Consider the following 25,846-nt stretch of genomic DNA (forward strand, 5'->3'; position numbering starts at 1 on the left):
TATATTTACAGAATAAAAAATGGAAACAGCCTCCTGGGCACTCAGAGAACAGATGGATACTCACCCATTATTTTTTCCATTGCTGTTTTTTCAGAAGCTGTCCACTGTGTCTTGATATCTAGAAACTGTATAATTAACATTAGGAATGTAAAGACAAAACCAAGGTGTGAGTGGGGAGGGTGACAAGACAGAATTGTGGAGAAAGCTAGAAGCATCTATAGTGAAAAACAAATATGGGGAGAGAGTGCTTGCAGGTTAATGATAGTTTAAATGCATGTTTGCTTTCCCAAACCCTATTAAAACAAGTTTTTAAAAAAGATATACGTCTTCATTTCAAAGAGAGAGCAGGAAAGAGGACAACAGCAAAATTTTGGACACTAGAAAGCATATAAACTTAACAAACCTAAGAAAATTAGTCTTAAAGTGAGGAAAGCCGAGAACCAAGCCAGTTCACACCTCGGCAATACTCCAAAGGCTGAAGATGGCTACCAGGAAGTACATGGAGATGGTTTAATCAAGGAAGATTAATTGAAGTTTGTTTCAGAAGGAGCCAGATGCCTAGATCACCTGCTCTATTATACCCCACAAAAGAATAGAACTTTTTTCTCTAGAGAGGGTAAAACAAAGTGATTCCTCAACTGGTGAGTACAGGACCAGCCTATGATGGAGATGCAGTACTGAAAATATAGTAAAATAATGCATACCATGCTGAGACCACATCTCCCTGCACAGCCAGGCCTTCACCCTCCAGTCAGGAGTGTGGAAGAGACTTCTCTGGGGGAATCCGACCAGCCCAAGAAGAATGAAGGCATTGCAGAATAAAGGAAGTTCTACAACTAACCGGCCTGGTCATACTGCAGTGAAGCTTACAATTCGCAAGAGCCCAACTCCTACACTCAGACTTTTCAAGCAGTTTTTAGTTCCCTGTTTGTATATATAAAAAGAAAACTGAACGATTATCAGTGCTTAAGAAAGGTCACTAACATGAAAGATAAATGGAAAAAAATCAACTCAGAAAACAGACTATGCAAAACTCTCATTCGTATCCTCAGAGAGATAAGATATTAGAAATGTACTAAGAACAGGATGCTATATGAAAACAGACTGCACACAGAACAGGAGAAGGCTCATGGAAATTAACAATATGATAGAACAAAAAACGCAGTGAAAGCTTTCAGAGTTGAAGTTAAGGAAATCTCCCCAAATATAGAGCAAAAAAATATGAACAAAAGAGAAAAGAGAAACAGTCTATGAAAGCCAAAACTCTGAATAATGGGAGTTCCAGAAAAAGCAAAAAAGGTAAAGAAATCATTAACAAAATACTTCAAGAAAACTTTCCAAAATTGAAGGACATAGATTTCCAGACTGAAAGGTCTTACCAGGTGCCAGCAAAATAGATAAAAAATGGCATATCATTATGAAATTTCAGAACTCTGGGGAAAAAAGAAGATCCTGGAAGCTTCCAAAGGAAACAGACAGAAAAGAGGTTTTATACGAAGGATAGGAATCACATCTTTAACATTGGAGACTATTAGAGCAATGCCTTCAAAATTCTGAATTTTTTTCAACCTAGAATGCCAAATCAAGTGAAAAGATGAAATAAAGACATTTTTAGACATGAAAAATCTCAGAAAATTGATCTTGCATAAACTAAGGAACTATAGGAAGTCATGCACCACTCTAATGAGGAAATAAGCCAAGAAAGAAGGTGGTATAGGATACAGAAAACAGAAGCTCCTCAGGGTGATTGTCGTGTACCAGGCAGAGAGGACAGCCAGACCATATTGGAGACTTCTTCAGGAAGATGGAATTGGTAAATGCATGATACATCTCAATATCTTAAGATGTAAACAGGCAGACCCAGGAAAAAATCCTGGGAAAAATAAAAAATGTGCAAGAAAGGAGGGTAATCATAGTTTATCACACAGCTTAGCTATAAATAGTGTTTATATAATCCTAATGTAGAAAATGAATAATGGTCTAAATAAAGTTACAATATATAGCCGAGAGGGGAGGAGATAGGCTGCTTGCACATGTATTGTGAGGAATTAAGATGGAGTGTTGGAGAAAGGAGATCCTTTCTGTACTGGGGGAAGTCGATAGATAATGCCTCAAGTTGAAAAATTGAGATGTAGTCATACAAGCATATCATTTAGTCATTTAGAGATATAGAGGTAATATAAAATAATCAGCTGAATAGAGTGAAAATGGTTACCATTGAGGAGTTAAAGATAAACTGTAGTTTTTCATAATGAACCTTATTTGATTTTTGAATCATGTATAACTTTAGAAAAAAAATAATGGTTAAAAAATGGGTGATAGGAAGGACAGAGACTTGATGTTATAACATTTAGACAAAGCTAAATGATTTTTAATAGGAAAATAAATGGAAACCAAAACAGGAAATATATACGACTAGGCCAAAAATAAAAGATGTCTGCCTTCCTATGTTTATGAAAAGGAAGCTAATTACATTGAATTAAAATGTGATTGCTTACATATTGTCAGTTTTTGTGTTATTAAATCTACATTCCCAAACTTAAGTAATTCACATTTTTTGGATGGGAAGCAGCTATATTTCCACCCCATGATGAGGAAATAGAACCCAAAACTCAAGCCCTTAGCAATATCTTGGTGACATGATTTGATTAAGGAATTTCACTCCTTCTCATCTATCTTTCTTCCCTTGATATAAGTGATACTTTTCTGAGTACTCAGTTGGAATGCAATTCAGTGGGGGGGGGGGGATTAGATTCTGTGTTAATTTTCATTATTGAGGACTTCTAAATATTGACTTCTGGTAACTGGTAGGTTTTGGTCCATGGAATTTTACTTTTTAACATGACATTGAACTATACATTTAACACCAGGAGAGTAGAATTAATGGATCCTTTTTCTGCCAGTCCCAAGTGACCTGTCAGAAGAGCAGGTGTTGCTGGGATGGCTCATGCATTCAGGAGTCATAGTGCAAATCTGATCAAGGCGTATATTCCCAAAACCACTCAGGCTAGTGTCTCTCATGGGGAAGGAGCCAACATTGGCCCCCTATGCTTTTTTTTTTTTTTAAGAAAAAAAAAAGAAAGAAAGGAAAACTAATTATCAACCTATAGCAAATGTCACTCAGCTTAAATCCCTGAAGGATAAAGGCACAGGTGACAAATGTTTCTGGAGAGAGGGTTGAGCTGTCACTTGTCTTTTTAATGGATCGTCCATGTTTGGCTCTAGAATCACATGCTATTTCTCCTTATCGTGTGTTTCATCTGAGGAAATACAGAATATCTACAAGTGCAAAAAAAATTTTGCAGTTTCTATAAACCCCTTGTGTCTGAACAGAATCCTAGTGTCAAGGAAGATGATAATGGGTTAGTTTTATTGCTCTTAAAATATTCAGGGACAGCTGTTCTGTTATTGACTTAGTTGTCCCTAATATTTCATATTTTTCCTTACTTTTGATTAGACTCGTTACATTCCATTTGATCTACATTGACTAACCATGGGCTAATCTCCTGTTCTGGGAGACAGTTGGGAACAATGGGAAGAAGTTAGAGATTTGTTTTGTTTTTGTTTTATTTTTGCTACAGTATGAAGGAAGAACTTTCCAAATGTCCAGAAATTTAAAGGACTCTTGAAAAGTACCAGGTTTCCCATCTTTCACTAGCTCTGGAATGTTACCAGATACTGTTTGGAATTAGGTGAGAGATTAGATTAAGTATTCTCAAATATTCTTTTCAACTATAAGAATTAAGGATTCTTTTTTTTTTTTTTTTTTTTTTTGCTTTGAACAGAAAATCTACAAAATAAACAGTTAGCCACCATGTTGAATTACTCCATTTTTTTTTCTGTTTATTCCTAACCTTATAGTTCTCTCTGTTGTAATGGCTAAAATTAAAGACGGATACTAACAAGTGTTGGGGAGGATATGGAACAGTTGGAATTTATACATTCCCGATGGGAATGTAAAATGGTCCAGCCACTTTGGGAGTTTGGCAATTTATTATAATGTTAAGTAGATTTACCATAGAGCCTAGCAATTCCACTCCTAATTTATTTTTCACTCAAGACAAGTGAAAAGACGTGTCTGCACATAGACTGTACAAAGTATTCATGATAGTTTTATTCATAATAACCATCAGGTGGAAAAATCCCAAAGGTCTGTCAACCAGTAAATGAATAAACAATTTTTGGTATATCCATACAATAAAATACTACTCAGCATTAAAAAGAAACAAACTGCTGATACATGCAGCAATACGGATGGATATAAACAATGATGTACTAAGACTACATACCATATGATTTTATTCATATGAAAGTCTGAAAAAGGCAAATTCATTGTATAGCGACAGAAAGATCAGTGGTTGCCTAGGACTACGGTGATAATTGGTATTGATTACAAAAGGGCACGAGGGAACAACTTGGCAGTTGATAGAAATATTCTATATCTTGATTGTGATGGCAGTTATACAATTTTAAACATTTGTGAAAACTCATCAAACTGTGATTAAAAATAGGTCCAATTTATTGTATGTAAGTTATATATCAAGAAAGTTGCTTTCAAAGAATGAATTGAGGTTTAGTTTAGATTTTAGCAGGAAGATTTGGAGTTTTGTGGGGAGGTACCACACATGTCCTGAAGGGACACATGTCATAGAAACAGTACTTGAATACACATATCTTTCTGTTATCTTTAACGTGTTTCTGAAAAATTCTGCCATTAAATGAAAAATATTTTTATTAAATATTTTTATTCTACCCCAACCTAAGATACCGGAACAAATTTCCTAGGTAGAAAAGTATATCAACAGAACAATGAAAACAAGTTTAAGTAATAAATAAGAATTCAGAAGTAAATAATACAAATTGTATAACAAATATAATGTCATGAAGCTTTATTATGTTTACCAAAGGAAGAAGAGAAGATTTGAAAGTGGGTGGTAGTTGTGGAGATGCAGTGTGAGAGTCATTCTTTGAAAGGTGCATTCTTCTTGCTGTGGTATTTTTCTCCATTAATTTTGCAGTCCTTTGGGGGCTTAAATTATCCCACATTCAAATTGCACTTAAAGTCATGGTATAAGCAAAAGAACACTTTAAATCACCTGGACATAGTGCAAGCTCAAAATGATTAAAGAATTATAGATGATGTTATCCCTTCATCCCTCTTGCTTGGCATAACTACACAAAGCAAATGTTTGGGGTTTCTTCAAACACAGCACACAATACCAGTTTGGTCCACGTGATGTTCTCTAACTGGAGAATGATAGTGTTAAATAGAATATGCCAGTGTTTGAATAGCACTTTTTATGAAACCATTATATAAAAACAAAAATCTACTGTATTTTATGCACCAGAAACAATTACAATATGACATGTTTTAAAAAGTTAATTTTCCCAATTGTAACAAGAATTTAAGATTCTTAAGGGTTTTATCTACCAAAATTTTGTAAAGTAGCAAACAGTCATTATGTGAGTAAAGACTATATTTACAATAGGCATAGAAATTGGAAAGTGAATTTAAGCCAATATTCTCATATGTCTTTCATTTTAATTCTTAAAACAAACTTAAATCTCTTGGGAAATTTATGCCCGGAATGTCTGGACTACTGAATGCTGTTTCCTCTCCCTGGAAAACTGTGTTCATTTCCCTAACCCTTTTTCTGCACTCCTGTGTACATTCCTCTGTTATAGTCAGTATGGAATAAGTGATGTTTATATCTCTAGTCTTTGAACTCCTTGAGGTCAGGGACCATGGAGAGATAACCATAGCAAAGTGGTTAAGACGACAGGCTCTTAAATTAAGGCCACCTAGGTTCTAATCCTGCCTCTACCACTTATTAGCTGTGTAAACTTGAGCAAGTTATATAACCTCTGTGCACCTCATTTGTAAATGGGAGTGATAAATGGTACCAATTTATAGGGTTGTGAGGATTTTATTTTATTTTATTTTATTTTATTTTATTTTATTTTATTTATTTTTAAATCCTATAGCACCTGATATTCCTAGGTGGTCTCCCATCCAAGTACTAACCAGGCCTGACCCTGCTTAGCTTCCAAGATCAGATGAGATTGGGCATGTTCAGGGTGGCATGGCTGTAGACTGAGGATTTTAAATAATAACACGTGTTAAATGCCTTGAATAGTACCCAACATACTACTCAGAAATGTTAGTAATAGTGGTTTTAGCCTTTGAGCAGCACAAACTCTCCACTGGTTGTGCTCTAAGTTTTGAACAATGTGTTATAAACATGTTAACATTACATGATGCCAGTCTGGTGGAATCTAAGACTAAACAGGTTTTTGTTTGATGTGTAGAGCAGGGTACAGTTTGTTCTGAGTAAGGTTTAAGAAGCATAATGTCAAGTTAGCACCAGGAAAGATGGTACTTATTAGAATAACTGAGAACTTTGCCTCACAAATATATTAAGAATGTAAGAATGTATTCACATCAGAAAATGATTCTACTCAACCACACAGGACTAAAGGGCCAGCAAATAGCTCGATTATGGAGGCTCTTATGGAATCTGAGGAATTATATCATAGGAATAACTGTGTTAACTTGTGTAGTGATTTTCTGAATCTCTTAATCTCTTCAAAATGTGAATGCCAAAAGGTGAACATTGCCAACCCTATATGAAGTTATATTTAATGAATATATATTGAATGAACCAATTAAAAAAAAGAAACTCAGTTTTATTCTTAGTATCTTCAGAGCATTGCACAATAATGAGCACGTGGAAAGTCTACAATTAAATGCTTTTGTGTAAATGAGGTTATCCACATTGCTCATGATCTGAGTTAGGATTGCTAATTCAGTTATTACAGCTAATTAATTATTTACATGTACTTTCATAGCAACCTTAATCTTTCAGTTTATGGATTTTGATATGTTTAAATATATAGATATTAAGTGTTTTTGCATTTAACGCATTTGCATTAATCTAATCTACTTATATGAAATCTAATTGCATTCTGACTTCCCGAGATGAACATTTAGTCATTAAACAAAAGGAGCATTTTCAAATAATTATTCATAGTGTCTAAGTACTGTACTTATTTTAATTCGAAATATAGTATCTTTGCTTTCTAAAAGTGCGTCATAAATACAAATTCTAACGATATCTGAATTTAAACAAATTGAATTTATGAAGTATATTTTCTCTTGAAGTATATGGAAATAATGTACCAGTGCCCAGATTTTTTCAGACAGTTCTTTAGCAAGATCAAAGCTAAAAGGAAAGGGCTAAAAGGGATAGAGGTGAAGAACTGGACACCTGTGGTTTCAGTGGAGAAACCAGGTTCTTTTGCCTTGGATCTTTCTTGCGTGTGTGAAGTCTCTTTATCAAAGCTTTCACTGAGCCCAAGGGACTTGTCAACGTTTCCACATGTAATCTTTACACAGTTCTATGCATCACCCATTTTTATAAAAGCACTTGTATTGAGATATTTTTCACATACCACAAAATTCACCTGTTTAAAGTATTCAGATCAATGAGTTGTTAGTATATTCGTATAACTGTGCAGCCATAATGACAATTTAATTTTGGAATATTTCCATCTCTCCAAGAAGAAACCCCCTACCCATTAGCTGTCACTCCCATTTCCCCGATTCCACTTAGGGTAGCCAGCCCTAAGTAATCACTAACCTACTTTCTGCCTTTATGGATTTCATTCCTTTTTATTGCCAAATAATATTTCATTTTATGGCTATACCACGTTTTTCATCAGTTGATGGACATTTGGGTATTTCCACTCTTTAGTTGATATGAAAAGGCTACTATGAACATTTGTGTACAAGTTTTGGTGTCATCACTATTTTATGCTTTGTTTTGATGTGAGGATGTGTTTCTGTATTATAAGATTTGCATTAGAATCCCCTGGATGTAGTTTTAACTTATTTTGAGTATAACGTATACCATCCAATGGTCTAATACATTATGCTAACTAATAGGTAACTCAACCAATTATTAGTCTCTCTTTTGTCTTTCTGAGTCACTTAGAAACTGACCAGGTAAGCACAAACACAGCCATTTTTGCTTTCATCACTCTCAGTGTCAGATTCTATTTCAAAAGACTCTGAAGTTTAATATTTCATATTAGGAGCAAGAATGGAGAAGAATGGCTTATTGTGGCTCTATTTACAGTTGGTTGGCTATCTTGGGGCATGAAAAGCTGAATGACAATAGTAGGTCATATCCTCTGTTCTGTTATTTTTAATCTCAGTCATATATTCTTGTTTTGTTTTTGCTTAGAGTGAAACTTTGAAAGAAAAAATCTATACACTTGGAATGCTGAACAGCTTCCAGCATACAGAAATTAATTTCTGTATTGACATTAACCTCAAAGACACATCATTGATTGTACAAATGAAGTGAGTGTACCCAGTAACTCAGACTGAACTTGGGCAATCATTAAGGAAGTAGTTCAAGGAATATGATTAATGATGGGGATATTTAAGTGTGTTACTCACGTTGTCTTCTGCTCTAAGACTCAACTCTGGATTTGGGGGGTTTGTTTATTAGAAATAGGACCCCTTAATCAAATCAGACCTAAATTACTAGGAACATAATAAGTAGTCTTTATTAAAATAAACTTTTTAGCAAATTATGAGAACAAGCTTTTATGGTTTCTCTACCTTCAAAAAAATGCACTTTTGTCAAGGTGTGTTTGGTTACAGGAATACTAGTTTTTTGGAATTAACATGAATATAGAGGAAAAACTGATTCAAGATTTGGCTTTTTCATGGAATTAGGTCAGGTTGATCTTACAAGCACAAGGATTTTTTTGACTCATTAAGATAACATCCTCCAGTCAGGACTTTAGACATCATTTATTTATTTCAAATAAAAAAAAATAAAAGTGTTTAAATAAAGCTTTTTAAATAAAAGCATAGTAGATGTCTCCATATTTTTATGTCTTGTAAAAACTTTCTTGAGAAGAAACTAAATTTAGGAGCAAGTCACTTGACTTAACTGTGGTTTTGTTGTTGTATCACAGCTTTTTGCTTAACCAAATATGATGACAAGTAGTTATAATTGGCTTAGCTTTTGCCAAATTTTGTATAAGCCAAATTCATTATTCGTGATTTAATTTCTTAAAAGCAGGGCTATGTCTTATAGTACTACTTTGGTATCCACAAGAAATCCCAAACCATGCTGGGAATTAAGTGGGTACTTAAGGCTTATTTAAAGATATGTTTCATAATGTTCACTTGCATTTTACACTAGTGGCCTAGTGGAAAGCTTTAAAAAGGAGCCATCCTTAGCTTGTCTGGGTATTCCTGTTTAGTACATTCCTAAAGGCTTAGTTTAAATATCACCCCTTTTCCAAAACTTTTCTAATAGATCCAACCCAGACCTTCAGAATTAATTATCCCCATTTCTGTCCACATAATGTGTAGTATACTTATAGTTTTGATGACATTGTTTGATTATTATTTGTTTTCCAGTCTGCCTTCTGCCAAGATTCTCAAGGTTAAGGATTGTATTGTAACCTAATATTAAACACAATGCATGGCAAAAATTCTAATCCTTTGGCTGAATGTTTTAATTTCTCTCTTTGTTACTCAATATTTTCTAAAAGTCTTTCCTCTACATTTAGCTTTATAGTAAGAAATATACTTTATGATCATAATTTTAATAAAATAAAATCCTGCCTCCTCTTGTAGCAGTGAATTAGAACTGCAGAGAACTAGAAACAAAAATCGAAGAGCCTGGATAGCAAACTTTAGCATGCATTAGAATCACCTAAAGGTCTTGTTAAAACGTGGATTCTTGGGCCAAACCTCTTGAGTTTCTGATTCAGTGGATCTGGGATAGGGGCTTATGAATGTATATGTCTAACATGTTCCCAAAGTGATCTGATGAGGTTGATCCAGGACCACATTTTGAGAACTACTGATACAGGTTTTAAATTTTTTTAATTCTAACTAACCCACCTGAAAGACCTCCAGTATATTGAAATAGGATGTATTAGTGATCTCCTCACCTGGCCCTCTCTTTAAGATTTTGTGGGGAAAAGTACTCCATAATTGCCAAGCTCTCTATAGGTATCTACACAGAGCAAAATTAAGCTGTTGATGACAAACTTTAGTGTCCAAAAGAGGGGAGAGGGATTTTCTAAGGAAGATTGTTTGATCTCTTTTGGTGTCTCATCATCTGAAATAGGTGTATATAATCATCACGTAGTAAAAACTTGTTGACTAGCTGATGAAACCAGATTAGAGCTCTAACTTTCTGATTTTGAGGCCAGTGGTGTGGCATCTATAAAATATTTCTTTCACTTTTACTTCTGTATTGGTTTGAATGCAAATAAAAATTTTTTAAAGATAGGAAATTATTAAGCATTAGAGTAAATGTTTATATAGTATCTAATTAACCAGATTTCCCCCTCTATATTATATTTAGCCATATCGATTACCCATAAATTGTTTTTAAGATCCTTAATTATGGTTTGCACTGTCAATTAAAGAGTGTTTTTTTCATTCAGTTCATGTTTATTGTATGTTAACTATGCACAGGATAAGCTCTGGAATTTCAATGAAGCAGAATATTATACACAATATTATAACAATTTTCTGGAGGATTTTTTTTGTGTTCCAATTATTTTAAATTACTGATTTATGAATGTTATAAATAAGATTTTCAGAAACATCAAAACTAGATATTCTGAAGAAAAAAAACAGAAGATTAGCTGTTATTTCTAATGACAAGGAAAATAATCACTACCACATGACTTTCTAAGTAGACACGTCATACAATCTAGTTCTTCCCTGATGGTAATGTGCTTTTAAAAGAAATTCATAATCAAGTAAAGACAGTAATTGTTGTACCTTTGTACTATTGCATGATTTAAGAGAAAAATGATTCTTAAAATTAAGGTTTGCTGGATAGCTACTATATATTGTACATTTTTTACAGGTTCATAAAGGAAATTTTTATTAAAAGTCTCTTCCATTGATTAATTTTTAGTCTGGTCAGGTTGAAAACATAAACCATATGTGAAACCACAGTGCAAACAATTAAAAACCAAATTATCAGCTAGAACAAGTTATTTGTTTTAAATTGGGTAAATCAGTACCTATGAAGTAAAAGAGTGACCACAGTGAAGTAGGATTATTGAGGTCATTATTTATATACACAGTCGTTGATAGTGTGGGGGCAAACTAGTTGAAATTTAGCTGGACTAGTGAAAGTATAGATTAAGCTATTCCTTTTTGTACCTTGTTAGCTATTGGATTATCCTGGACCTTAAAGTTAGTTTTGCTACCAACCTCTAAAGCTTTTTGAGATTCAGTAAATGAGTAGCGAAGAACTCATTCTCTCCACCTCCCAGAAAATTTTCTAAAAGCAAAATGTTGAGCAAGGGAGCTTCCCTTATAAGCTGTTTTATGGATAAATTGAAAGATGATTTGTCAGTACGGTTTCTTAAATAATTAAGAGAGAGAGGCTGGAAGGCAGCAGCTCCTGATTATTAGGTTTAACTTGGGTTAGATTTGGTAGACTTAAAATATATATATAATCTGCTTTTGATTGTTCATGTGTAATTTTCTCATCCAAAGAATTTAACGATGGACATAAACATTCGTGACATGAAAAGTCACCCCCTTTCTAAGGCTTTTTCTGTCCATCTATTTCCACAGCCTCTGTGAAATTATCCACATCTCTGTTCCCTGGCCTACTCTTCATTGTATTATGATATGTAGTGATAATGAGAAATAGCTATATTTCCAGAGAAACATTTGGTGAATTTTCTTTTTATTATGGAGATTTTTCAAACATAAACTAGAGAGAGTGCTCTAATGAACACCACATACCCAGCCCCAACTTCAATAATTGTCCGTTTTCTGCCATTCTTGTTTTATGTCCATCTTCTTATATCATACTTTTTGTTGTAATTGCATTATTGGCGTGAGTATTTTAAAACAAATCAGTACCATTTCATTCATAAATATTTGAGTGTATCTCTAACCAAGAAGGCCCTAAAAAATAAAAAACGTTATTACACAAAATAAAATAAAATAAAATTTGTTAATAACATCTAACAGTCCATGTCCAATTTGGCTCAATATTGCGTTTTTTCGCAATTCGTTTGCATGGATCAGAATCCAGACAAGGTCTACACATTACATTTGGTTGATATGAATTTTCAGTCTCTTTATCTTTTCTATAACCACACTCCCTACTTCTTCCAAATTATTTTCTCCTTGCCATTTTAATCATTGAAGAAGCTCACGTGTTTGTCCTGTAGCATTTCCACATTTTAGATTTGCAGGATTTTATCCCAGTGGTAACAGTCCATATTTTCCTCTTTCCCAAAAAATTCTTGTAATGTGATAGAGTTAGAGAATAAATTGGGTTAGAATTCAGCCTTTCGGTAAAAATGTCTTTTAAGTAGTCCTATGTATTTGGTCTTGCTTCACATTAAGAAGCAAATGGCTGACCTCTGTCAATTTCAGTGAAGATCAGTGGGTTTAGGTGGCATCTGTCTATCCTTTTCATAACAGTAATGATATTTATTTTTTAAATAAATCAGCAACTGTTTGGTTTCCCTGAAATACAGAGTCCAAAGAGGAAAGGCAGGAAAAATGCTAGATTCTGCCCCCCCCCTTTATTTGTCAATTTTCAGAACATGAAATGAGTTGAAGTGACTGAAGGCTTTAAAAATGTTAGAGAAGTTTATATATGATGTGTTTCAATCTACTATAATCGTTATTCTTTTTTGACACTCAAAACTACCCCACCTTTAGTTATCGGATGCCCCTTCAGGTTGACTGCTGTGTCATTTGACATTACCCTAGTCATCTTTGGTAACTTCCTTGCTTTCAGCATGTCAGGAGGTCCTTGGTTCATTTACTCCTTCAGACTCAAAACCTCATCCATTTCTCTAAGGAACCCTAGTTCCTCTTTGTAGAAATCTAAGTACTAATAGTGGTGATTATTACTGGACTGTCATTGCTTCTAGGCCTTTTCCATGGAAAGGGGTGGTAAATAAGTTTGTTTGTGTGTGTGTTTGTTTTTCAAAGAAAGGAAGAAATTGTGTTCCTACCAATATGCCCATTTCAAATTAAAAATCTTAAAGCATTTCTGTTTAATGTATTTGATTTTATAATACCTCTTTTCTCTTATGCTGAAAGTCTTGGTTCCTAATAACTAACATTATTTATTTGCTTTAACCCACAATAAAACTAGCATCAAAAAACTAATTACATGTAACTACAAGACTGCTGGATGCAGTTCAGGGTTTCTCTGTGCTTCTTTTATATTCTTAAGATTAATACTTGTAGGGATATATAGTCAGAATATGTCTTTTAAAATTATTTACACTTTGTACTGTGTGGTTATGCCAGATTTTATAGATTTGCGTTATTTGCAGTTTATTTCCATTTTTAGAGATTACTTTTTTCTATTTAATGAATTTTGGGTTTTAGTACATAAAATATTGATATAGTGTCCTAAAGTAAAACATATAAAGTAAGGTACATTCAAAGTGTCTACCCTCCACCTCTATTCCTTCTCCCTCTTTTCCTTCCCCTAGGTCACCATCTTTGTTAGTAAAAACTAATGCTAAACTTTATCCTTCCATTGTTTCTTTTAAAAATGTGAGTAAATATACGTGTGTATTTCCCCCTTGTCCTCATTTTCCATATAAGGTAATATACCATACATAATCTTCTGCAACTTAGTACTTTTTGGAGATCTCTCCATAGCAATTATAAGCATCTTCATTCTCTTTATAGCTGAATAGTACTCCATAATGTTATACCAGTTCCCTCTCTATTGATGGATATTTGAGTTATTTTCCAGTCTTCACATATTACAAATAGTGCTGAAATGAATAGGTATGTGAATACCCTGTTTGATATTTTTGCTGGTATCTCTTTGGGAAAACTTCCTAGAAGTGGAAATGCTGGGTAAAATACATATGTAATTTTACTAGAACAACGATGTCTAATGCACAGTGTTCCAATAAGAATTGAAAAGGAAGGAACATTTCTCTTTCCTCACATAGAAATAAATTATTCCAATAGGTATATAGTCGATCACCTACTATGTACCTGGAACTTATTGTTCTATTTGCTAGGGGTACAACAGGAGGTTCTACAGAACTTCATGGAACATGAAGGTAAATAGACACAGTAATTTTAGATTTGGTTGAGTGTTATGAAGGAAATAAATGGGTTTATATGACAGAGAGTCACTGAAGAGGAATCACTTTAGATAAAGTGGTCACAGAGGGCCACTCTGAAAAAGTGACACTTGAGCTGAGACATGAAGGATAAAAATGATTAACACTGTCATTTATTGACTTTCCTGACTATATGCCAGGCAGGATTTTCATGCGTTACTTTATTTAATCCATGAGACACCGCGAAGTGTATTTTATAATTCCCATTTTACAGGTGAGAAAACTGATGCTCAGAAAAGTAAATTATTTACTCAGGGTCTTAAAGCTTGGAAATGGGGGCTGAGATTTGCATCAAATCTATATCTAATTCCAAATCCAGATTTAAAAAAAAACCTATTTCACTGTATTACATTATCTCTCCTAACCAGAAAGAAAGCAGAGAAAGTGAATTCGTGGAGTAAATGGTTTAGATTCTTGATTTTACCTGGCAGAAACACAGTGTTTTGTTCTTTCTTTTAAAGCATTGATCGTAGATATTACTGAATGGTGAGTTAAATCCATACTGTAGTCCAATGACCCATGTGTGAAGATTCATAGACATTGTCTTTGGTGTCTCGAACTAGAACTAGCTGCAGTTAAAACCCAGATTTTAATTTTACAAACAAGGCCACCTTTAACAATATTAAAATAAAATGATATTTCTTGACTGAAAGAAAAATTCTTCAGTAACTATGGGAATCCTGGCAGTACGAGGATAGCATCTTAAATCTCTATGCAAGTCATACACAAAGTGTTATTGCAATGAAAAAATAGCGGCGTGAATAATACCTGCTCACAGCCTAAGACACTTGATGTATCTTGGGCCTCAGTGTTTGTTGGATTTTGCAATTTCATGTGCAAGATTTGTATTTTTTTAAAGTTCTATATTTCTATATGTTCCACTTGATGTCAAATCTGTATTCTTAGATTGTAGGGTTCCATTAAAAAAATAAATAATCTCAGCCCCTCCTTCCTCTACTCCCCCTCCCCCCACGCTCATTTTGTATAATATGGTAATGATATCACCGTAGCAGTAATTACGGGTCATCTTCATTTCTTTCATCTCTGCCTGTTCTGATGGCTTCATTCCTTTGACGGAAAAGATTTGGCTCTGGGTGCTATGATTATTTTGTTAAGCGTTATTCGAATAGACAGGAGTGAGAGAAATTAATCAATCCAAATGCAATTAGCATCATGTTTAACCCAGTGATGGACGTCTCAAGGTGAAACAGCCAGGGGAGTTCCAGACATTATTATTCAATCCAGTGGTTCTTATCTAAATTATAATCAAGAGAGGTTTTTATTGGCTTCTCAGTGAGAAGATATAACTCTTCGCCTGCCCTGGGGGTCAGAAAGACTGGCTGTCCTCCTCCATAGACTTTAGCTACTGCTAGCACCCTGAAGTGGGGGTGTTCTAAGCAGGAAACTTCTTAACATCCGAGTCATTTGAAATGATCTATACTGCGATCTTGGTCTGATTTTTATGAGAGTTGTATCTAGCCTATGGATAAATTATTTAATTTTGGGCAAAATATTTTTGACTAGTTGTTCTATCTTAACCTTACCTGATAGATTATTATTTGTTCTCACTTTATGAATGAGGAAATTAAGACTGTGTGAAACTACTAGCCTTTGGTCATAATAAGTGTCTCACCACGATGTATTACTACTCTGTAAAGGCCCTGAAGCATAAATGTTCTACAGAAATTTATGAGTATTTAATAAAAGTTCCTGCCCCAAGAGTACTAATAATCCATTGCTTTCATCTCATTGCCTTTCATTCAGTTGAGTTTACCCTTGAAAGGGAAACTAAGTGAAACTACAAGTAGGCCTGTGAGGTCCTGTGTAAAGGAAACGAAATACAAATAAGTTGTTAGCTCTCATTTCTTGAACACAAATCTTTGGGGTTGTCGTTTTGGGTTTTTAGTATGCAGAAGGATGATAAGAGGGACTGGGTATTTGAAATCTACTCTTGTTTTGCTCTTAAAAGAGGCAGGGCAAGGAGAGCTGATGCAGAAACACAGGCTTCTCCCGAATACACCATTTTTCAAATGCCTGACAATTAAGATTCTTCTACTTCTGCTTTCAATCTTTAGGCATCATGGCTGACACTTCCCATATTTTATGTTCCTGCTTGATGTTTTATATTCTGAGAATAAATGTGTTAGCTGGATATTTCTGCCCTTTTTTTTTTCTGTTGTGAAAAGCCATTAAAATTATTTTCCATATTGGAACTGTCCAAATTTGTTTACCTGTACGGTGAGTCCTAGCTTTTCTTTTTTATATTACTTCTTGTATTAAACATTCTTTGGTAATAGTCGTTACTGTGAATTGAAGAAAAAAAAGTTCGATGTAAAATTATCTTTCTCTTATTAACCAATGTCACCACAATAAATTTAATAAAATTTTTCAAAATTATCCTTCTCTGAATTTACTGGAGGGAACACTGTTCTTAGCCACCCCATTCTTTTGGAAGCAAAAGACCTGTTAAAAAAAGACACCCAATAGAAAGGGAATCTGGAAAGTGTGCCCCAAAAAGGCTTTTTCGAAAATTCCGAGGATGAAGATTTTGATAGTCTGTGATAGTTTGGTCACAGATGTAGCATCCGGACTGTTCTTTTCTCAGATATATATTTCAGGCTCCTTTTTGAAATGCTTATGCCAGAGAACTTTAGTCAAAAGCCTCAAGGCTTTTCTGGCTTACCTTCGAATGCTGCTTTTATATAAGAGAAAAGCGAGATTTCTACAAAAGACTCTCACTTGTTGATTAAGAGTGGTTAGCAGACATTATCACACCACCTTCTGAGGGCCACCAAGCCTAACGAGGCTCCAAGGGACCCCTCCTCATACTCAGTTCACAGCACCTACTGCTCTTGACAATGACACCAGCGCCAGCTGCTCTCATATTAGAGGCATTAAAAAGTGCTTAATCCTTGACTTGAAATATCGATCACTTGGTAGTACGTTTTGTGCAGAGGTCTGAACTGGAGCGTGGTGAAGAATCTCAGTCTGGCAGACAGCCCTGGAACTGCTCTGCTGTACACTGGCTCTGTGCCAGAGCGACAGAGAAACTTTCCACATTCCTGTGAGAGAGAAGTCAGCATTGTAAATCACATTGGTTTCGTTGTTTTCGCCTCTAATCCACCAAAAGACCTGTGAAGAACTACCCTCATCTCAAAGTCCACTTCTAACTTATTTGAATCTTCCCTAATATCTAATACATAGTAGTAACTCTGTGACTAAACTCTTCACCCACCCCCTTCATGCTTCTCTTCTGCACTGCACAACCGACGACGAGGAGATCCCTCAAGTCATGGTTATTGGAATACGTTCAAGGTTTCAAGGGAAAAAATAATTTTTAAAGAGTCAAAACCATAATTATAACAAATGGCATCATTTCTATAAAACATCTTCTATGAAGCTAATTAAATAAATAGCCTTTTAGCAGACTGGTGATAAAGTAACTAGGATTCTGTATGTTCCTTTTTGCTGGAAGTAGCTGCCGATGTAAGTAAGGAAGGTAGCTGTCTCCAACTAATACCCAACCTTACTCCAGCAGGTTTGATCCTCCAAAGTATGTATGTTACACAGATGCAGATCATTCATGTTTCCATGTGTTTTGCATTTGAGCTCTTTTTTAAAGTAAGTAGTTTGGCTTCCTTTTGCAAGTCCTGCCGCTCGTGTGCTCATTCAATGAGGACCCGGCACCTCCGGTGAAGCAGCAGCTCAGGAGACCCCATGGCTCACCATGGCCAATATAAAACCCAAGGAAGGAGTTAAGACTAAGAACAGTGGTCATGTTAATTTGAAGATGGTGGAGCAGGATTGTTCTGTGGTTTGTGGTTTGAGATTAAGGGGCATATGCCACTTAATAAACTAACGAAGGCCTATTGTGAACAACAGGTTTATCAGTGAGGCAGATAAGATTCCATTTTCATGGGCAGCCAGTTGAACCAATGAAATGGACATACCTGCACAGTTGGAAATAAAATTTGAAGACACAGTCAGTGTGCTTCAGCACAGACAGGAGGTGTCACAGTCTTCACAGACCAAGACGACATTCTCAGTTAGAAAACCACAATTTGGTTCCACCACATCCCAATTACTATTGTGTGGGTTTCTCTCTTCTTTCATCTTTCCCCTTCCTCATTCCTTTATTGTACATAAAGTAACTATTATATGTGCACAAGCATATTGCCTTGTTTTTTTTTTTTAACTAAATAGCTGATGGTATATTTTGAGTGACGTCAAATGGATATGGGATGGGAGAAAATACTGGTTCTGTGAAGTACCCCTTCCTCCATTAGTGGCATGCTCACTCAGCTCTTACCTTGCATATTCCAGTAAGTTATTTTGATTTCACCATTTAACAAAAGCAACAAAAATGCCTTGCATGCCTGTTCAGCTGGAGAATTTTTAACATTCTTCGTTTATCATTGTGAAAGCAAGGACAACTTTATAACTTTTTTGTACATAGCCGTTACATACAAGGCAATATGTCTTTAGATAGGGATAAATTTCTGTAAAAGAAACGAAACCTAGATAATTTTCCCATCGAGCATCTTGTTTTTAAAATAAACTTCTTGTTTGAAATGAAAGAGATGGTTGTACAGTAGCTAACATTGACTGCATGACCTTTGTATTAATCCCATCTTGAACAGATGAGGAAACTGGAGCTTAGAAATACGACTTGGGTGTCTTGCCCACAGTGGTAGTTAAGTGTAGGAGCTGGGGTTCAAATCCAAGTCTGTCTAATGCTAAAAGTCGGCTCTTTTCACAGTTGTGTTGTCTCCTTTGTTTCCCGGCCACTCATATGAGCGTCTCCTAAAGGCAGCCTGTTGTTGCTCTTCTGGATGTGAGAGAACCAGCGGAAAGCAACTCTATTCCACCTCACTAATGTTTTTAATCATATTGAGGCACAGAAATATTTAAAGTAGTTTGCACTGAAATTTGAAAACCAAACATGAGTTTCTCCTATTTCATTAAAAGTTATTTAACCTTTACATTGTTCCCTATAGTAAAGCCAACCAGAAGTTTTCAGGCAATTGCCTCAAAGTTATAATATAGAAACTCTTTCTGTAATGAAGCCCATATGTCATGAGCAAAAGGTGCAAAGCCCTGGCAGAGAGGGCTGGTCTCATGGAGATTCTGTTAACCAGGGTGCCTCTGGCAATCTCTCATACCCTCACTGGTGAGAAATCAATCTGTACCACTGAATCTTTTTCAACCAGCCACCAGAAAATTTACTGCAGAGAAGGCAGTTTGGGGATAGTCATTGTGGAAAGGGAGCCAGAGGCAAGGCTAAATGTAGGATGGAGGAATTGGAGAGTCTAAAGAAGAGATTATATTAAACCACACACCAGCTTCACAGCAAGCAAGATGGAGTCCTCCCTTCAGCCCTGACCTCTCTAAGCATACCCAGGTATTTATAGCTGCCATGAAAGTGACAGCCCTAGGGAGACTACTAAGGGGGTAATAGAAACAGCATAAACCTGGAAGTTGATTGTCTTTTATCTGTTTGCTGTCTTTAAATGTGTACAGGTGGTCCCCTCTCCCACACTCTGCAGCAGTTCACATGTTCACCCTGGGTGACAGTCTCTGTCATAGCTTTCTCAAGTTATGGTCTTGCACTGCATAGGAGAAACTGTAAGTCATGGCGACATGGAGGTCACGCTTCTCTTCTGTACAGCATTCGCTGTGGTGCCCACTGACCAGTGGATCCCTGTTGGCATAGTTATTAGAATGTGGTAGCAGTGTTATCTTCCTGTTGAACCTGTAGTGTTAGAAAATTAATCCGGAATTAGAACATAGTTAAGAAATTGTATTGACTCTAGGTAGAACTCTATCTAGCAATCTTTTCTCTAGGATTGTTTTCTAGCACATCGTGGGAAAAAGAACCAGGAGGAAAGTAAAGAACTGGAAGTGCCAAACTGAGGAGCATGTAATCTCATCCTGGCCATTATTTCTAGAATTATACCAGGCTGTAACTATTGGGAAGAAGAAGGGATGGAACAAGGCAATGGGGAATGGAAATATCTTCTCCTCCATAATCTTTCCCCAAAGAGATTTGAAATCCTTGGTGGGAGTTTTTAGTAAAATGCATTTACATATAAAACCCTACAGAAAGGTAGTGTGTGTGTGCGTGTGTGTGTGTGTGTGTGTGTGTGTGTGTGTGAAGAGGAATGCAGAGTAGCAGCAGAAGGCTGTCTCCCTACTCCTAATGGGATTTTGTAGCATCATGTGCGAGTTTGTTTCAGAAGTCAAAAATGAACAGATGTTGGTATAAATTACCTCTGTGTCTGATGTCTTGCAAATTAAAAGCGCGGTTGGCATCACTAAACAATTTCACTATGTTTAGGGGGGTGCGGTTCGCGGGCGGTGATTACTGTAGCAGGTCGGTAAGAATCTTCACACTGCAGCAGAGCAGGAGAGCAAGGATAAGAAATGAGGAATAAAATCAGGGGTATGTGAATTAATCAGAGATGTTAACATCTCTGATGACAAGCGAATAGGAGGGCACGTGCTCTGGAACAGCCCCTGACCCACAGCAATTTCCCTGTGCACAAAAAGGGGTTGGTGCTTAGGATGTGATTTATGGGGCACAACCCTCTTTTAGGGAGCAGCTATGTCACAAATTCGTATATCTCCTATATAGGACTGGCGAGTAGGAAAACTTTCTCCCCTCCCATGTAGAAGATGATGTCTTTTGAATTACTTCTACTTTTATGGTGGTTTCCTGCAGTTCTGTGTACCTAGATTAGGTTGAAGGGGGAGGAATGATTGAGTGGAAACGGGGTTGTTAAAAAGGATTGGTTAAATTCAAGGAGAACTTGCCACTGAGAGACTTTGGGATAGCCACTTATTTTTCCTTTTAAATCCTTTTGATCCCTTGAATAGATTGGCTCCTTTTAAAATTTAAGTCTTAAAATATTGATCACTCTCCCATTTGGGGAAAAACAATAAAGAATTAGGGAATCTGAAGGGCCACAGGCAGAAATAATTAGTAAGATCAGTAGAGTGCTCCTGGCCCAGGATTTTTGGAACAAGGCTGTGTTCTGCCCAGCAGAGGTTTGTGTTACCCATATCTGGTTTCCAGAAGCACCTGCTTCTAGCCACGTCGCAGGATCATTTGATGTTGTGCTTATGGGCCTTCATAAGCAAAGAGAGTAGGCAGAAAACCCATCCAGTAGAAATAAGTGATGAGACCCACTCTGGCCAGAAGTATCATTCATTATCTACAGCATCAGGCTGAGGGAAAAGATTCCAAGGCACGGGAGTTTTTAAATTGCTGGCCTCCCTTAGCACAGTTTATTCACTCAGGAACTACTCAGTGCAAGAGAAGCAGTAGGCTACTTACCCTTCTCTGAAAGGTGTTTCATTAATGGTACCAATATACCAAGCGTGTTCATTGCTGAATATCCAAGAGGGCAGCAGGATAGGTGGCATTTTGCAGATGAAGAAACTGAGGCACAAAGATCTTACCCAGCTCATGGCATCACTGAGCTGCTATCTGATAGAGCTGGAACTTAGACTGAGTTCAAGTCCTGTATTCTCTGAAAGATGTCATGCTGCCTCCCATAGACAAGAAAACTCTTGCTTGGATTTCCTCTAGGGCAGTTAATCCTTGCCCCCACCCCAGTCTCTCCATTAATCTGGCATCATTTCCATCAAAGAAAATGCTTTTTCTTTCTAAATAAGCAAGGTAAATTTAAAAAGAACCCCACAATATAGAGAATGGAGCACCAAGGACCACTAACAAATCTTAATGTTTGTGGACAGGAAGGAAACTAACTTTGTTGTGATTATACTTTGTTCTAGTTCTTTTGTATATTATCATTCATACAGCCAACAGTATTTTAGCAGGTACTAAGTCTAGCACTATGCTAGGGCTGGTGATATAAGGAATCATAAAACACAGTTTCTGCCCTCTATTTTTACCCTACAGCAGAGGAAGACAAATATATACACAAGTAATTGCAAGTCTTAAAGGAACTTTGTATGTATAGGGATTGGCATAAATCCACCAGGCAAGGAACCGTCCGTTTGATTTGGGCCAGGGTGAGATTGTGGTCACATGAGGCAAGAGCCAACACCGGGGCTTCCATTTCTAGTTAATGAGGTTTTCTTTCCCTTTGTTAGACCTCAGAACTTGTAAAAGATGAGGGATGTATTTAGAGTACAGTTACCAAAAGCCTTCCTGTGGTTGCAGCATTCATATTGTTTTATTTCTTTGTTGTACAGATAAGTCAGGAACTATAAGAATTATAGTCCATTTGCTCTGGACTAAGGAAGGGCAGCAAGGTGGCCAGGGCCAAATTCCTTTTCATCCCTGCAGGAGACATCTCACTTCTTTGGCCAAGACGAAGACATGTTCTTGGGGCATAGCCTGCTGTGGGTCCATTGCATGGGTCTAGAAGACTTCTGGCCTCCAGGGCAAGCCATGGGAAACTTTCAGCACTGTTAAATCCATTTGAGAGATCTGAAAAGATGATCTTGTGGGGATGAGGATGAAGGGTATATTAGGCTACATATGATTTTTGAGGATTTGCTTGACAAAGCTAAAATGAGAGGCTTTTTGTAATTGAGAAATGTTTTACTTTCATTTCAGAGCCTCATGTGTAGGAAAGTAGCTGTGTAAACCCTCTTGTAACTACAGCATTCAAAGATTGATGGTGCTGAACGTCGGAGAAAGACACATAAACCTTGCCTGGTTATATTAACTATCTAAGGACTGACAATGCCAAGAGAGAGAAAACCAAAGCTCTATAAACCTTACTTTATTACTCCATCTATAGATGAACCGCACTGAGGGAATATAAACCCTGTTAAATTTGAGTATTCAGGGAATACTGCTGCTGAGGGATGGGGTAAATGAGCTCTAATTTTTTACCTGAGATTATAATGTCCAGAGACCAGCAACCCAGAAAAAAACTATAATCTTGCTTGGTTTTCAGCCTCCAAGAGCAAACCCCCGGCAATAGTGAATGCGAGTATTAGGTTGCGTTCTTGAGAGAGAGAGGGTGGGGGCGGGGGTTCCCCTGGTGATTTTCTTAAGAGTGGATGATAAAGGCTTCCCTAGTTCACCTGTGTGCACCTTGTCACAATTACCAACCTCAAAACAGCTTTGTACAGTTTTGTTTTTCCCCTTTATTGGAGGTTAGTGGTGATTGAATCTGTTACGGTCACAACTCCATACAATTTAATTACTTTATCTTTAAATTAAATCTTCCTATGATGCCTTTTTCAGATCTTAGGTCTTCATTGATCTTTCATTTGCTTTATGATTCCAGCCAGAGAGATGACACGGGGGAAATTTCTCAATATTCTAGAGAAGCCCAAGAAGTAGCAGCAGCAGCCCATGAACAGGATGTCCTGGGTGCTGGAACCATGCTCCTCTCCCAGTGCACCTCACCGCTTCCTGGCAAGAGGCTGGAGGGTGCACCTCCAGGACTGGCCCTCTCCCCTGCTCCTGGCACTCTGCGCCTCTAAGGACATTTGGCAGCAAGAGAAGAATCTGTTCTACTCAAGGATCAGTGCAATTATTCAATCAGCTTCCGGACTTTGGCTGTCTCTGCCGCGGATGTTGGTAACCCCAGAGGGGATATCATTCTTAAAGGTCAAAGACCTGCTTTCTCATTTCCAGAAGTGACTCAGGATCTTAAGGTGGTTTGATTCAGTAATGGCATAGTTCATTGTGATGGTGATTGGATGGGTTATTTTTAGTTGTACTTGATCTCTTAGGAAGTATTTATGATGTGAGGAGACCAGAGACCAATTAGATTCTGGATCAGACCCTGCACCATGCAGCTTAACCTCTGAACTCTCCAATGTATACCAGGTTCCAAGAATCCCTGGCTGGAGAAACCAGAATCTCCTAGAAATGTTTACCTGCTTTTAAAATTCTACACGTCTCATGATAGTCTCATACGCCCGTGCCCTCCGTTCCAACCTCCCTGCCCCTACCATCTGTTCTGACTCCAGGGAAGACGGTCCCTGTGTGTCAAGTCCCTCCTGGGATTAGCTTCTATAGTGAATGGCCCAGGTCGCACTGGTTTCTAGACCTTGAGACCAATTTAAGGTGACAGAAAGGACTTTTAAATTCTAGCTAATCTGTTACAGATTTAAGTGAGAATGTTAGTATGGCCTGAAAGATAGGAAAAGATGATTGATTGCGTGAGTTCCCGTTTGATTAAAAACTAGAAACTCTGATTGACCTTAAAAGAATGTGCTATGGAATGGTGGCAATGTTTGGCCCCCCTTGTCCCCTCTCACAGCACATATCAGGTATTTCACCCATATGACAGAAACACACACATGAAAGGGAAAGAGAATTTCCTGACATAAATATAACTTTTATGGAGCTCTTTGCCAATTATCTGTCTCTGTGTTAAAACCTGAAAATCTAGCCTGTGGGTAGTATTGATTACACTTGTTTTCCATATTTTGTCTTATAAGCTAGTCCCCAGACTCTGATGTTTTGGAGGGCACACGGGCTTTCCTAAACTTTAGGAAAAGAACATCCATGTAGCAGCAGGCAGATGGTGTTTGGACACAAGGAAAGTTGTGGTCAGTTTTTTGGTCCTGAGCGTCTGTGCTAGGGTGCAGCACTCCTGCATTTAGGAACTGGTCCATTAACCATTTTCTGACACTTGTGCCTTGTTGACCATGCTAGAGGTAATGTTGGATTTTTCCCTCATCTGTGCCATTTGACCACCCATGCAATTTTACTTATTGACAAGAGGGAAGAAATTGAACATAAGACACAAAGAATGAATTTGAGGAGGAAAATGTTCTACTTGGATGTTATATAGAAGGTTAGGCTATAGAGGCTTTGATTTTAAGGATAAGTTTATTATCGACATTCCATTATCTTAAATATGGTTGAAGAGTGTGTGTGTGTGTGCACAAAAATAGTGCCATAATATCAAATTCTTCCTTTGCTCTGTTTTTGAGAGTTGATGACTCAAAAGGGGAAATTGAGAAATATATGGAGGCTATTGGGATACCTCCCCAAAACCAGCTCAGGTCTGTAACCTGAAGCAATGTAGTTGGATTTTGGTCTGTTTTGGCCTCTTGCATTTACTGTCATCTTCTTCACCAGCACTTAATGTAAGTAGATGTTTTAGAATTGCAATATTTATTGGTTTTATATTTGTCGTCTCAGAAATGTTAATAATGTGTTTTTATATTGATAATATAAATTTATGTACAACGTGTGCATGTATGTATTTCAGAGTGTTAGAGGATTGTACTTTGTATGTGATGGTTTCTGTGTCATCATAATAAATATGTCCCTTTTACAGGAGAGTGAGTTTTTTTCCTCAAAGTGCTAAGTTGCATGTTTAAAGCATAGACCTCATCAGGAAGACAACTTGACAAATAATAACAAATAATCCACTGTCTTCCCCTCTGTATCACAGTGGTGTGGGTGGTGTGGGCGTTCTGGTCATCTACTACGTGATCTCCCAGCTCTCAGGCCATCCTGTCTGCCATCCAGCTCATCACTACTCAATTCCCTAATATCGCATTTAAAAACTTTAATACCTTTCCGTGTGTACTGCTCAAGTCTGGGTGTCTTATGCTGGCATCTAAACTCTCTACATGCAACCTAATCGACCCCGCAGTTCCTCATTTGAGTGCCTTTGAGCATGCTTTTGAGTTCCTAGAGAGTCTCACATCGCTTTTA

At 36.8% G+C, this 25,846-nt stretch overlaps 1 protein-coding gene and 2 pseudogenes across 3 annotated transcripts in view; 2 read left to right on the plus strand and 1 right to left on the minus strand.

Moving 5' to 3' along the window:
- LIN52 (lin-52 DREAM MuvB core complex component) overlaps nt 1–25,465 on the plus strand; it is a 73,997-nt gene extending 48,532 nt beyond the window's left edge. For 2 of the 3 annotated variants that reach the window (XM_016138904.2, XM_016138914.2), the window contains exon 6: nt 23,451–25,465. In XM_016138904.2, the coding sequence (XP_015994390.2) occupies nt 23,451–23,506 (56 nt within the window). In that variant the 3' untranslated portion in view covers nt 23,507–25,465. Of the gene's footprint in view, nt 1–11; nt 3,774–23,450 lie in introns of those variants that run through there. The other variant, XM_036238995.1, reaches the window with a different exon arrangement.
- On the minus strand, nt 5,977–6,095 carry LOC118600931 (annotated as a pseudogene).
- Nucleotides 6,089–18,341, plus strand: LOC107507713 (annotated as a pseudogene).
- Nucleotides 25,466–25,846: the final 381 nt, after the last annotated feature.

Source organism: Rousettus aegyptiacus, unplaced genomic scaffold (genome assembly GCF_014176215.1).
Source record: "Rousettus aegyptiacus isolate mRouAeg1 unplaced genomic scaffold, mRouAeg1.p scaffold_m13_p_3, whole genome shotgun sequence".
NCBI classification, from domain to species: domain Eukaryota; kingdom Metazoa; phylum Chordata; class Mammalia; order Chiroptera; family Pteropodidae; genus Rousettus; species Rousettus aegyptiacus.